At 35.4% G+C, this 15,265-nt stretch overlaps 1 protein-coding gene across 3 annotated transcripts in view; it reads right to left on the reverse strand.

Moving 5' to 3' along the window:
- The window catches only part of RNF17 (ring finger protein 17), a 126,400-nt gene that overhangs the window by 66,053 nt on the left and 45,082 nt on the right, over positions 1-15,265 (reverse strand). For all 3 annotated transcript variants that reach the window (XM_004435233.3, XM_087436359.1, XM_087436358.1), the window contains exons 14-16: positions 14,089-14,279; positions 12,822-12,963; positions 1,555-1,708 (exon numbers count right to left, since the gene is read on the reverse strand). In XM_004435233.3, coding sequence (XP_004435290.1) covers positions 1,555-1,708; positions 12,822-12,963; positions 14,089-14,279 — 487 coding nt within the window. The remainder of the gene's footprint in view (positions 1-1,554; positions 1,709-12,821; positions 12,964-14,088; positions 14,280-15,265) is intronic.

Raw genomic sequence — 15,265 nt, forward strand, 5'->3', positions numbered from 1 at the left:
CAGGATCCAAACTGGCGAACCCCGCCACCGCAGCAGAGTGCCCGCACTTCACCGCTTGTGCCACTGGGCCAGCCCCTCTAGTCTCTACATTTTAAAGGATACCAAATACATCTCTGGAAGGTTAAAACACATGAAAGTTTGAATCAAGACCTATCACAAACTAACCTTTTTATAAATACTCAAAATATACAGTTGACTTGAACATCTCTCAGCACATGTATGTACAGTGCTACTAAACTTGTTGCCACCATTTTCAAATTTAAAGACTAATACAGTATATATAATTTCAATATGGGAAAGAGCATAGGTATTCTCTGCTCCTTGGTAGAAGTGAAGCAGGTAGAACAACACTGGTACTCAAGATGACCTTTCCAACAACTTAGGCCCTATGGTGGTGGAAATCTGTGGTAACCGAGAAGACACGTGTTACCATAAGTGTAAGGTAAGGAGGTGAAGGAACCTCTCCCTACTTCCACTGGAGTCCTCATGCTAGAAGGATACTCTCAACCGTACCAGTGCCATTAGATTCTTAGCATTCCTCAAGTCTCTGAATGGTGATGCAGTTTAAATAAACCAAAAAACAAATGGATATGGGATGGAATTTAAAGAACATTTTTTACCCAAATTATCAATCATGTATGAGAGTAGAGTCAGGAGACATGGAAGATCTCAAAATTTACCTCCCATTTATTCTTCCTGATCCATCTCAATCAGAAAACACTTCACCAAAATAAGGGAGTAAACCAAAGAGGTAAAGATGGGATCCCAAAAACAAGAAATCCAATACAGGAGAACAATGAAGTGTATTGTCAACTGAAATAAATTCCAAGAATAGCAAAAATGTAGTAAGCCTAGAGGACGAGCAGTTTAACTGTAGCAGGAGAGAGGATGTTTTCACCGTTAAGGAAAAGAAAATCCAACTAACATTATCTGAAAAGTCTAATCATGTGGAAAATTGTTTTAAACTATTAAAAAATGTAGCCATAAATTAAAAGAAAATAAAGTGAAAACTTGATGCAATTATTAACTCAGAATTAAACAAAGTATACTTTATGGCTTAGCAGTGAAAATATTTACATAGAATATGGATTTAACTAAAAATTGAGATACAACTATGAGGCGGATACGGAGGGGACAAAAGAGCTATAAAAGATCTAAAATTGTTATCTAACATAATAAAAATAGATACTATCTAAGAATTAACAAAGTAGTAAGAAATAATACAGGTAAATAACAAAAGAAATAGCTGAAAGAATTAAAAGCACTTGCCTTTTAGGAGAAGAGTGGAGTGTGTGTAAGTTGTTAAGCATTATTTAGCTTTTTAAATAAGGCAGACATTAGGAAAAAAAATGGTTAAGTCCTAGTGAAGGCAAACAAAATCTAAGGAGCTAGAGATTCATCTCCCAACATTATCATTAGCTTTCTAAAGACAGATGACAGAGCAAGATAGTAAGATCAAATAATATCACTTCCACGATTTAATTTGTACCAACTCAAATGGTATCAGGTTTTAAGCATTCTATTTCCCTCTAGAAATAGTGTGCAATTTCCTACCAACGACTTTTGCTCGGTACCAAACTCCGTCTTCAAATTTAGCTACACAGGCTTGATCTTGAATTGGACAGAGGATTTCCAGACTTGCCTCATCTTCACTTTTATAGAATTCCTCAATTGTCTTTAATAGAAATAAAAAATCCAGGCTCTCTATCTAAGAAATAAAGGGATTAAAGCACTGTAGTTTCACAGAAACTTAAAATTTAAATGTTGTATGTATTATAGGCACTACTCATAAAATTATGAAATGTGAGAATTTGAATTAGACAGAAATCAATTGTTATGTAATGCACATTTGAAAATATTTTATTACAGAAGTAGTATATAAAATTAGCACATATAGATGTAAAAAGAATTCTTTAAAAAATCACACTCCTCCAGATATCTTAAGTGTATATCCTTCTAGATCTTCTTCTATACACACACGTTCCATACTTTTGTTTTTACCAAAAGTGAGACCATACCATAAGTATAATTTGATAACCTGCATTTTTCTATCAATTCTCACTTTTTCTATTTAAGTGTTCTTACTAGTACTTCGGGACTATATTTAGATTTCCCTAACTAACCAAAATCAGTATCCAATGCAAGACTACACGTTATATCTGGTTATCTTAATAAGTCTTTTATAATTTAGTGTAGTGTTCCTTTTTTTAAATGATAATGTCTTGTTTAAAAGAGTTTGCTATTTTTCCACAGAATGCACCATCTTCTGGATTCACGTGGTTATGTCCTCATGCTGTTCTTCAGCTTGTTCCTTCAATGAGTAGGGTCTATCCCCTGAATTTCCCAAAAGCTGAAAGTTTTATCTACAGGTTTGATGGTTTCAAGCCAAACCTATTTGGCTAGAATACATCATAGTATACTCAGCTTGCAACACACCAAAAGACAATATTATTACTGACTCACTATTAATATGCTAAGATTCACCTACAGATTGGAGTGATGATTCTGATCTCTCCATTGTATAGTTATGTTTTGCCCTTTGTGGCTACCAAGTAATTCACGTAGGGCTATTCTGGCATTATATTAATATCCAGTTTCCTATCAACCATCTACCTAATGGTTTTAAAGTGAACTGATAAACCTTTACATCAATAATTTCAGTAGGGTTTGTTTAATAACTGCATTATTGAATAGAAAAGAGCTTTCTCTTATTAAATTTACTTTAAAACATAGTTTATAAAGTTCCTATAGTACCTAAAACATAGGTCTTAAAACAAAATCAAGGATAAATGTTTATTTCTCCAAACACCAATTGTTAAGGTTAAAAAATATTTTAAAGTCCATCTCAATTGGCAAAAAAATGAAGTTTTTGTTTTTTGTGAATATAACAATGCAAGTGAAAATTTTCTGAATCTCTCTTTTCTTGTTATTTCATTTAAATTAGTTTAACAACTACTTTAAACTTTCTGAACTTTTATTTCTAAGTAGGTATTATTCATATTCCATTAACAGGTTATCCAAAGTGAACACTGAAAAATTCAACAGAGGAATGACATCAGCAAAAGAGCAGACCAGAAAGCTCCAAGCTCTCGTTCCCCCAGAGAAGCACTGACAAAATGAGAAATAACCTGAACCAACGTTGTCAGAGCTCTGGAAAAACAATCAAAGGTTTACAGCAACCAAGCAAACACCCAGTCAAGCTCTTAGCGTTCAAAGAAATCTCTGTCAAAACATTTGCTGAATACAAGCTCAAGGAGCAGAGACTTCAGTGATCACACACAAGGACTAGTCTTTCAAAAAAGTTTGGAAAAGTCTCAAAACAAATCAACTACTACAGTCTTCAACTATTAAAAAACTCCAGCAAACCCTTGGGAGAGGGGATCTGATTTCAGACTTACATTATAATAGCCAATGCCAAATTTTCAACAAAAAATCAGAAGGCATACAAACAAACAGGAAACCATGGCTCCTTCAAAGGAACAAAGCAAACAGAAATCACTCCTGAGGAAGCCCAGATAGTGGACTTACTAAACACTTTAGAACAACTGTCTTAAATAGGCTCAAAGAACTAAAAGAAAATATAAACAAAGAACTAGAGGAAACTATGAAAAGAATAAAGGATCAAAATGAAAATATCAATAAAGAGACAGAAATTATAAAAAGGAATCAAATAGAATTCTGGAACTGAAAAGTACAATAACTGAAATGAAAAATAGGGTAGAGGGGTTCAACAGTAGGTTTGAGCAGGTATAAGAAAGAATCAGTGAACTTGAAGATAGGACAGTTGGAATCACTGAGTGAAGGACAAAAAGAAAAAAGACTGAAGTGAACAGAGACTAAGGGATTTGTAGGACACCATTAAACACAGCAATATACATATTATAGGAGTCCCAGAAAGAGAAGACAGAAAGGAGCAGAAAGATTATTTGAAGAAATAATGGCCACAAATTTCCCAAATTTGAGGCTGGCCTCATGGTGTAGTGGTTAAGTGCACGTGCTCCGCTGCTGGCGGCCCGGGTTCACATCCCAGGCGTGCATCGATGCACCGCTTGTCAGGCCATGCTGTGGCAGCAGCCCATATAGATGTGCACAGATGTTAGCCCAGGGCCAGTCTTCCTCAGCAAAAAGAGGAGGACAGGTATGGATGTTAGCTCAGGGCTGATCTTCCTCACAAAAAACAAAACAAAAATTTCCCAAATTTGATGAAAGACATGTTTCTACAAATCCAAGCAGCTCAATGTTATGGGTTGAATTGTGTCTCTCCTCAAAAGGTATGTTGGAGGCATAACTCCCAGTACTTCAGAATGTGACCTTATTTGGAGATATCTTTACAGAGATAATCAAGTTAAGATAAGGCCATTATGGCAGGCCTTAATCCAATATGATTGGTGTCCTTATATTAAAAGGGGTACATTTGTGCACAGAGAGAAACATACAAAAGAATGAATGTGAGGATAAAGGCAGAGACTGGGGTGAGGCAGAAGCCATGGGGCACCAAAAATTTCCAGCTAACCACCAGAAGCAAGGAGAAAGGCATGAAATAGATTCTTGCTCACATCCCTCAGAAGGAACCAAGCCTACTGACAACTTGATCTTGCACTTCTAGACTCCAGAACTGTGAGACAATTAATTTATGTTGTTTAAACCACTTAATTTGTGGAATTCTGTTATGGCAGCCCTAGGAAATGAATACAGATTTTGCTACTGGAAAGCAGAGTATTGCTTTATCAAATACCTAAAATGTGGCAGTGGCTTTGGAATTTGGTAATGGGTAGAGGAGAAAGAGTTAATTCTTTAATTCAAGCACCCTGAATTAAAAAGTCCAGATCACCTTGCAAAGACTGTTGGTAGGAATACGAATGTTAAATGTGCTTCTGGTGAGATCTCAGAAATGAGTAACAGGTTATCGGAAACTGGGGGAATGCCAACCCTTGGTATAAAGCGGTAGAGAACTTAGCTGAATCGTGTTCTGTTGGATGGAAAGTAGAACCTGAATATTTAGCTAAGGATCTCTAAACAAAATGTTGAAAGTGCAGCCTTGTTTCTCCTTGCTACTTATAATAAAATGTGAGAGGACAGAGATAAATTGAAGGAGGAATTGTTCACCATTAAGGACATAGAACTTGAAGATTTAGAACATTCTCAGCCTATCCATATTGCAAAAAATGAGAAAGCATGCTCTGGAGGGAACACCAAGGGTGTGGCTGGATATTGTGTGCTCAAGAGATTACAAGTGTGTGACTTGTGAATCCAATCAATTATCTCAGCAGAAACACTGCCAGCTTGAACTGAAGGGGACAGTGATGAGAGGAAATGAAAGAAGACTGTTGGACTTGTGGGAGTCTACAGGCAGGAAGTGAGCTGATAAAGCTATTTGGTCATGAACATGTGTTATCTTTCAAGACAAGGAAAGAATGACCCTGAAGGAGGTTCAGAGGCTGGCTTGTCTGCCACTGCCACCACTGGCCCAGAGGGCAGAGGCCTGAGAGGCAGGGCTGTCTCCTTCTCTGTTCTAGAGGGAGGGCTTCCTTCTGGGTTCCAGAGAGTGAGGACAACTCCTCAATTCCAATGGGTGAGGCTACTTCTAGGGCTGAGCAGGCATGGCCACTACCCCAGTGGGACTGGAGGACACAGTATCCAGCTAATGAGAATTATTCTGAAGTCATAAGAATCAAATAGAATTTGTCCTAAGTTTTGGACTCACCTTGTCTCACAGATTCACAGTTGGAGACGAATTTTACCCCAGCTTGAGTGATACTCACTTCTTACCTATTCCTGATTTAGATGACAACATTTGGGACTCTGAGTTGATGATATTTATATGAGATTTTGGACTTAGAGTTGATGCTGGAATGATTAAGACTTTTTGGATTGTTGGGATGGGGTGAATGTATTTTGCATGTGGGAAGGAAATGAATTTTTGATAGAGCAGAGGGTGGACTATTATGGGTTGAATTGTGTCCTCCCCAAAAAATATGTTAGAATTCTAACATCCCAGTACCTCACTGATCTTATCTGCAGAGAGGATTTTACAGTTTATTAAGTTAAAATAAGGTCTCAAGTGGGACCTAATTCAATATGACTGATGTCTTTATTAAAAAATTAAAAATTATAGATCCAGAAAGACTGTCCTTCAGAAATGAGGGAGAAATCAAGCCATTCACAGATAAACAAGAGGTGAGGGAGTTTACTAACACTAGACTTGCCCTATAAGAAATGCTAAAGGGAGTCCTTTAGGTGGAAATGAAGGGATGCTAGAATATAACTCAGAGCCACATGAAGATATAAAGATCTATGGTTAAAGCAAATACATGAACAAATATGAAAGCCACTATTATTTTAATTTTGATTTGTAGCTCCACTTTTATTTTCTACAGGATTTAAAAGACAAATGCATAATAATAATTATAAATCTGTGTTATTGAGCACACAATATACAAACATTAGTTTGTGAGATTGATAATATAAAAGAGGAATGGAGCTGCAAAGGAGTAGGGTTTTGTGCAATTAAAGTTAAGCTGGTATTAAGTCACATTAGATTGTTATAACTTTAGGATATTATATGTAACCCCTATGGTAATGATTAAAAAAACTATAGATGCATACAAAAGGAAATAAGGGAATCAAAACATGACACTCTAGTATTTGCACACCCATGTTCACTGCAGCATTATTCATAATAGCCAAGAGCTGGAAGCAAACTAGATGTCTGTCAATGGATGAATGGATTAATAAAATGTGATATATAGATACAGTGGAATATTAGTCAGCCTTAAACAAGGAAATTCTGTCACATGCTACAACATTATGTACCTTGAGGGCATTATGCTAAGTGAAATAAGCCAGTCACAAAAAAACAAAAACTATATAAATCCACTTATATAAATAGTCAAATTCAAAGAAAAAGAAAGTAGAATTATGGTTGTCAGTGGTTGGGCGTAGCAGGAAATGGAGAGTTGTTGTTCAAGGGGTATAGAGTTTCAGTTTTTCAAGATGAAAAAATTCTAGAGATCCGTTGCACAACAATGTGAGTATAGTTAACACTACTGAACTGTACATTTAAAAATGGTTAAGATAGAAAATTTTATGTTTTTTACAACAATTGTTAAAAAAGTTGAAAAAAACAAGACATTACAAAAAATCAACTAAACATCAAAGAGAGCAGAAATAGAGGAAATGACAGACAAAAAAGCTATAAAGACATACAGAAAACAAACAGCAAAATGGCAGAAGCCTTCCCTACCAGTAATTACTTTAAATGGATTAAACTCTCCAATCAAAAGGCAAAGATTAGCAGAATAGATTTAAAAAAAGACCCAACAATTTGCTATCTACAAGATACTCACTTTAGATCTCAAGACATACCACTAGGTTGAAAGTGAAAGGATGGAAAAGGTATTCCATGCAAAAGGTAACCAAAAGAGAGCTGAGGTGGCTATGATATTATCAAATAAAACAGACTTTAAGTTAGATAATATTACAATAGAAAGGAATGACATTATGTATTGATAAAAGGGTCAATTCACCAATAAGATATAACAATTATAAATATATATGCATCGGGCCGGCCCTGTGGCTTGGTGGTTAAGTGCGCGCGCTGCGATGCTAGCAGCCCGGGTTCGGATCCCGGGTGCGCATTGAGGCACCACTTCTCTGTCCATCCTGGGGCCGAGTCCCACATACAGCAACTAGAATGGTGTGCAGCTATGACATACAACTATCTACTGGGGCTTTGGGGGCAAAAAATAAAATAAATAAAATCTTTAAAAAAAAAAAAAAAATATATATGCATCAACGTCAGAGCCCCAAAATATGACACAAACACTGACAGAATTGAAGAAAGACAGTTATACAATAATAGTTGAATTCAATGCTTCATTTTCAATAACAGATAAAACTAAAAAGAATATCAAGAAGAAAACAGATTACTTGAACAACACTATAAACCAGTTAGACCTAACAGACACACACAGAACACTCCAGACAACAGCAGAATACTCATCTTTTCTCAAGTGCACATGGAACATTCTCAGGATACACCATATGTCAGGTCACAAAACAAATCTTAACAAATTTTAAAAAGACTAAAATCATACAAAGTATCTTTCCCACACATAGTGGAAGGAAACTAGAAATTTACAGGAAAAAAAACTGGCAAATTCACAAATATGTGGAAATTAAACAACATACTCTTAAACAACCAAAGAGTCAAAGAAGAAATCACAAAAGAAATAAGAAAATATCTTGAGACAAATGAAAATGGAAACATGACATACCAAACCTATGAGATGCAGCAAAAGTAGTGCTAAGAGGGAACTTGATAGTTGTAAATGCATACAGTAAAAAAAAAAAAAAAAAAGAGAAAGATCACAACAACCTAACTAAACACCTTAAGAAAACAGGGAAAAAAGAGCAAATTAAACCCAAAACTAGCAGAAGGAAGAAACTGAAGATTAGAGCATTGATACAAACAATACAGAGAACAGAGAAAATCAACAAAACCAAAAGTTGGTTTTTGAAAAGATCAACAAAATTGACAAACATTTGACTAGACTAAGAAAAAAGAGAGAAGACTCAAACTACCAAAATCAGAAAGAAAGTAGACACATTACTTCCAATTTTAAGAAATAAAAACAATTATAAGAGTCTACTATAAGTAGAAACACAAACCTACCAAGACTAAATTATGAAGAAACGGTAAGTCTGAGCAGGCTTATACCTAGTAAGGAGATTGAATCAGTAATCAAAACCTCACCAAAAAAGAAAAACCTTGGACCAGATGGCTTCACTGATGAATTCTACCAAATATTTAAAGAATTAACACCATTCATTCTCGATCTCTTCCAAAAATTGAAGAGAAACTCATCCTAACCCATTCTAAGAGGCCAACATTATCTGATACGAAAGCCATATGAAGACACTACAAAAAAATAAAACTACAGATCAATATCCCTTAGGAACACTGATGCAAAAATTTTCAACATAATACTAACAAACCAAATTCAACAGCATATTAAAAGGATTATATATCATGATCTAAGGGGGATTTTATTTCTGTAATGCAATAATGGTTCAAAAATACAAAAAAAATTAATGCAATGCACTACATTAACAGAGTGAAGGAAAAATAAAAACTATGATCATGTCAATTGATGTGGAAAAAGTATTTGACAAAACTGAACACACTTTTGTGATAAAAAAACACTCAATAAACAAGGAAATGAAGGCAATTTCCTCAACATGATAAAGGCCATATGTGAAAAACCCAAAGATAACACTATATTCAATGGTAAAAGACAAGAGCTTTTCCCTTAAGACAGAACAAGATAAGGATGCTCGCTTTTTCCACTTGTAATCAACACGGTACTGGAACTTCTGGCCAGAGCCATTAGGCAAGAAAAAGAAACAAAAGGCATTTTGCTTGGAAAAGAAGAAGTAAAATGATCTCTATTTGCAGATGACATGATTTTTTATGTAGAAAATCCTAAAGATTACACACACAACTTGTTAGAACTAATAAACAAATTCAGCAAAGTTGCAGGATATAAAATCAAGACATAAAAATCATTTATTTCAACACAGCAGTAATGAGCAATCTGGAGAAGAAATCAAAAAAACAATTCCTTTTACAATAGAATCAAAAAGAAGAACACACTTAGGAATAAACTTAACCAAGGAGGCAACAGACTTGTACACTACACAACACTGCTGAAAGAAATTAAAGACGACACAAATAAATGAAAAGATATCCCACATTCATGAACTGGAAGACTTAATATTGTTAAGATGTCAATACTACCCAACGCAACATATAATTCAAAGCTATCCCTATCAATATCCCAATGATGTTTCATGCAGAATAGTCAAACCCATCCTAAAGTCATACAGAATCTCAAGGGACCCCAAATTGCCAGAACAAACTTGAAAAAGCAGAACAAAGCTGGAGGGCTCACACATCCTGATTTCAAAACTTGCTACAAAATTATGGCAATCAAAACAGTGTGCTACTGGCATAAATGGAATAAAACAGAGAGCCCAGAAATAAACCTTCACATACATGTTCAACTAAATTTTGACAAGCATGCCAAGACCATTCAATGGAGAAAAGACTGTCTTTTCAACAAATGGTGCTGAGAAAACTGGATATCCAAATGGGGAAGAATGAAGTTGGACCCTTCCTTTACACCATATATAACAATTAACTCAAAATGAATCGAAGTCTTAAATGTAAGGGCTAAACTATAAAACTTTTAGAAGAAAACATAGGGGAAAAGCTTCACGACATTAGATTTGACAATGATTTCTTGGATATGACACCATAGCACAGGCAACAAAAGAAAAAATAGATAAACTGGACTTTATAAAATTAAGAAGTTTTGTGGATCAAACAACGCTATCAAGAAGAGTGAAAAGGCAACCCACAGAACGGGAGAAAATATCTGAAAATGATATATCAGATAAAGGATTAATATCCATAATGTATAAAAAACTCCTACAACCCAACAACAAATAATCCAATTCAAAAATGGGCAAAGGACTGGAACAGATATTTCTTCAGAGAAAAGATACAAATGGCCAATAAATAAGCACATGAAAAGATGTACTCAACAATACTACCTACTAGGGAAATGCAAATCAAATCCAAAATGAGATACTACTTCACACCCTTACAATGGCTATTATCTAAAAAAAGGAAAATAACAAGTGTTGATGACGATATGGAGAAATTAGAACTCTTATGCATGGCTATTGTGAATGTAAAATGGTGCAGCTCTCACGGAAAACAGTTTGGCAGTTCTTTGAAAAGTTAAACAGAATTATAATAAAATCCAGCAATTCCACTCCTAGGTATACACCCAAAGAACTGAAAGCAGAGACCCAAACAAATACTTGTACACCCATGTTCACAGCAGTATTATTCACAACAGCGGAAAGGCTGAAATAATCCAAGTGTCCATCAACATATGAATGGATAAACAAAATGTGGTATATACACACGATGAAGTATTATTCAGCCGTGAAAAGGAACAAAATTCTGATACGTGCTATAATACATAAACATTATGCTAAGTGAAATAAGGCAGACATAAAAGGAAAAATATTGTATGTTTCCACTTAGGAGGTACCTAGAATAGGTAAATTCATCGAGAAAGACAGTAGAACAGAGGTTATCAGAGGCTGGGGGGAGGGAAAAGAGGGAGTTACTGTTTAATGGGTACAGAGCTTTGTTTGGGATGATGAAAAAGTTCTAGAGATGGATAGTTGTGATGGTTGCACAACATTGTGAATGTCCTTAATGGTACTGAACTGTAAACTTAATGGTTAAAATGGTAAATTGTATGTCATATATGTTTTACCTCAATTTAAATAAAAGACGCTGTAAAAAAATTCAACAGAAGAAATACATGCAAGGCGTAACGTAGTGACAAATAAGCAGGCTTCCACAACTCATCTGGAGAGCCCGCACAGTGTGGTGCAGTGCTTCAGATGACAGGTTCTGAATGAGCTGCACTGCCCAGTTCAATCCTGGCTCTACCCTTCTGCAGCTGTGTGGCCTCAAGCAATTTGCTTCATCCCTTTGGTTAGAATCTCCACATATCAAGGAAGATAACAGTATCTTTTTCAGAGGATTGCTGTGAAGATTAATCAGTTAATTCACACCAAGCATTATGGCTCGTAGAATGAGTTTATATGAATTATATAAAGCACTGAAGCAAAAAGATAAGGAATAATTCTTACTGTGAGCAGCAATCTAAACAAACCCATTAGTCACACATCCAAAATTTAATACAAAATCTCTTTAATCTAAATCTATTTTGGTGTTCAAATTCAGAAAATTACCTAGTAATAATCAGTAAATTCTCAGATATACATGATCAGAAACAGGTTTTTATCATTTTATTTTGATTTGTCAGCCCTATGTGCTTTCCTATTCTCTAGATTTCAGAAAGTTGCAATAAACACTTATATGTTAGGTATCCTTCATTGTCTTTTCCCTTCATATTTCACTAACTTGCATGATAAAGAGTTTCTTCAATTTACTATGAATCATGTGAATTTCTTGTATAAAGTTGCAGCCACTATGGAAAACAGTATGGAGATTTCTCAAAAAATCAAAAACAGAAATATCATATGACCCAGCTATCCCACTACTGGGTATTTATCCAAAGAACTTGAAATCAACAATTCAGAGAGACTTATGCACCCCTATGTTCACTGCAGCATTATTCACAATAGCCAAGATATGGAAGCAACCCAAGTGCCCATCAACTGATGAATGGATAAAGATGTGGTATATATTTATAATGGAATACTACTCAGCCATAAAAAAAGACAAAATCGTCCCATTTGCAACTACATGGATGAACCCTAAGGGTATTATGTTAAGTGAAATAAGCCAGACAGAGAAAGACAAACACCACATGATTTCACTCATATGTGGAAGATAAACCAAACACACGGATAGAGAACAGATTAATGGCTACCAGAGGGAAACGGGTTTGGGGGATGGGCGAAAGGGGTAAAGGGGCACATATATATGGTCACGGATGAAAATTAGACTATTGGTGGTGAGCACGATGCAGACTATACAGAAACTGACAAATAATAATGTACACCTGACATTACACAATGTTATAAACCATTATGACCTCAATAAAATAACTGAAAAAAAAAGTTGCAGCTATTCAGAAACTTAAATTTACAGAAAATTGATAGTGGTTTGTTTGCTCTAAGATTCATACTGGCCACTCATTTCCATTATACATTTCTACTTAAAATTTGAAAAAATATTTTGTCTCAAAGGAACACTATATACTTACCAACTGAAGATAGAAATCAGTAGGACTGTTTATATGACAAACCATAACTGAAACATCAGTCATTTCTTTAGGCAAAATAGGTGGATGATAGTTTAAAGTCATATTTTTTTCAGAGTGACTTCTTGGTGATTGTGACCTAAACCTAATTAAAAGCATAATTAAAAGCATAAGCAAGGGCCATTTTCTTAAAGTCTCTCTTCTCTCAGTGACTTGATCTGAAGAAAGGACCTGTACATACATTTATCTCCCAAGAGTATTCCCTTTCCAATTTCTCTCTTCTAACCTATAACATTTCTTGGTACTGTCTCCAATTATCAAACCAGGTTAAATAAGACGTCAAGTCTCAAAACTCAATAATTAACCTTCAAATCAGTGTTGGACCTGTATGTTCTACTCAGATTTCAAAGTTTCTACTCTTTCGGTTGAATTGATAACCATGGTCTATGGTAGCACTCAGTAAGGCCAGTGGAGGGGTCTCTGTGGTTCCTTCCAGCTCCAAGACTCTACTTTTATTTTTTCAGAATGGAACCTACTTTGGTCACTTCTAGAGTTGTGTAATCACTCAGAACAGAACGTTAGTATCTTCCACTATTTCTGTGGTTCCTTAGTCATTTTACTTTGTTCATCAGAGATGAGGGAGGAAAGAAATTTGAAGTATCTATTCTAGATTCATACATGAAATATACAGTGGTGATCATGAACTTATTCCAAAGGTTAGAAAATTTAAGTCAAGAATTGTTAAAACTGGGCCGGCCCCGTGGCTCAGCGGTTAAGTGCGCGCGCTCCGCTGCTGGCGGCCCGGGTTCGGATCCCGGGCACGCACCGACGCACTGCTTCTCCGGCCATGCTGAGGCCGTGTCCCACATACAGCAACTAGAAGAATGTGCAGCTATGACATACAACTATCTACTGGGGCTTTGGAGGGAAAATAAATTAAAAAAAAAAAAAAAAAAGAATTGTTAAAACTGTAATTCTTGAAATCCTAGTGGAGCTGCTTATAAAGTTATCAAGAGTCTAAAAAATGTTCAGTATCTACAAATAGTTTCTATTTTGAGCTACCTTAATTCCCTTATTTCCTTAAATCAAACTATATGAATGCAGTTTTCACAGACAACCTTACTTAGAAAACTCTTTGACAGCAGTATTTTTAACCTCTTAGAGTATACTGAGGTTCACTTTAGAGCTCATAGTTTTTAAAAGAAAAATCTGCTATTCCAATTTATAGTTATAATTTCAAAAAATATTTAAGCTTTAGTAAGTTACCAACCTTGCCAGTTCCATAAAAACTAAGGCATCCCTAAGAGACACAGGCATATCACTGCTTATTTTATTTGCTGGTGGTTTCTGCAGATCTACAATAAGCACACCGTCTTCTTCTCTAAAAACTTTCATTAAAACAGCCTTGTTATTTACCATTTTCAAAAATTCTACTTTAGCTTCTTCTCCCCAGCCTTCATTCTGTGGAAAAAGTAAAATTCCAATGTACTGAGTAATTATAATCAGCTCTAATGGTACAATGCTCTGGATTTAGCTTTACACCAACTAAAGTCTGCAAATTTGAGCAAAGGCACTGAACCAACCAGAGACATTAGAAGTACTGAGGACCACAAACCCAAGGGCAGTCTTTACATATGCACAATGTATGGATCATAAGTCGATTTTATAAACACAGTCTCAAGGTACCCATAAGCTGTTGCACTTGAGGATTTAGTTTCACTTCTGAATGTTAATATGAAGATTTTAAAGTAAGTATTACACATGAATTTTCCACTTCATGAAAATTCAAAGGTAATTTTAAAAGTATAATGGAAGTCATGTAATACAATCAAGATATTTATAATCATCATCAGTTAACTTAGCTTCCATTACTAGTAATATATGAGGTATATGCTTAAACAATAAAGAAAAATATCGAGCTGGCCCCGTGGCTTAGCGGTTAAGTGCGCGCGCTCCGCTGCTGGCGGCCCGGGGTTTGGATCCCGGGCGCGCACCGATGCACCGCTTGTCCGGCCATGTTGAGGCCGCGTCCCACATACAGCAACTAGAAGGATGTGCAACTATGACGTACAACTATCTACTGGGGCTTTGGTGAGAAAAAGGGAGAAAAAGGAGGAGGATTGGCAATAGATGTCAGCTCAGGGCTCGTCTTCCTCACCAAAAAAATAAATAAATAAAATTAAAATATTTACCCACTCAAAAAAGATTTTTTTAAGTTGGTCTTTGAACCTTTAAGTACCCCTATCTATAGTAAATTTCAAGGGTCAAAACTATACATTTCCAAAAAACAAAAAATAAAACATCTTTATAAAGATTTTATGAGTATAAAAGCAAAGCCTACTCAGAATAGAAAATGCAAAAAAGTATAAAAGACAAAATTAAAAAAAAAAACTAACATTTTGAGGAAAATACAGTGCTAATATTGTTGTGTGTTTCCTTTCACTTTT

Source organism: Ceratotherium simum, chromosome 10 (assembly GCF_057802395.1).
Source record: "Ceratotherium simum simum isolate JZ-2026a chromosome 10, ASM5780239v1, whole genome shotgun sequence".
Taxonomy (NCBI): Eukaryota; Metazoa; Chordata; class Mammalia; order Perissodactyla; family Rhinocerotidae; genus Ceratotherium; species Ceratotherium simum.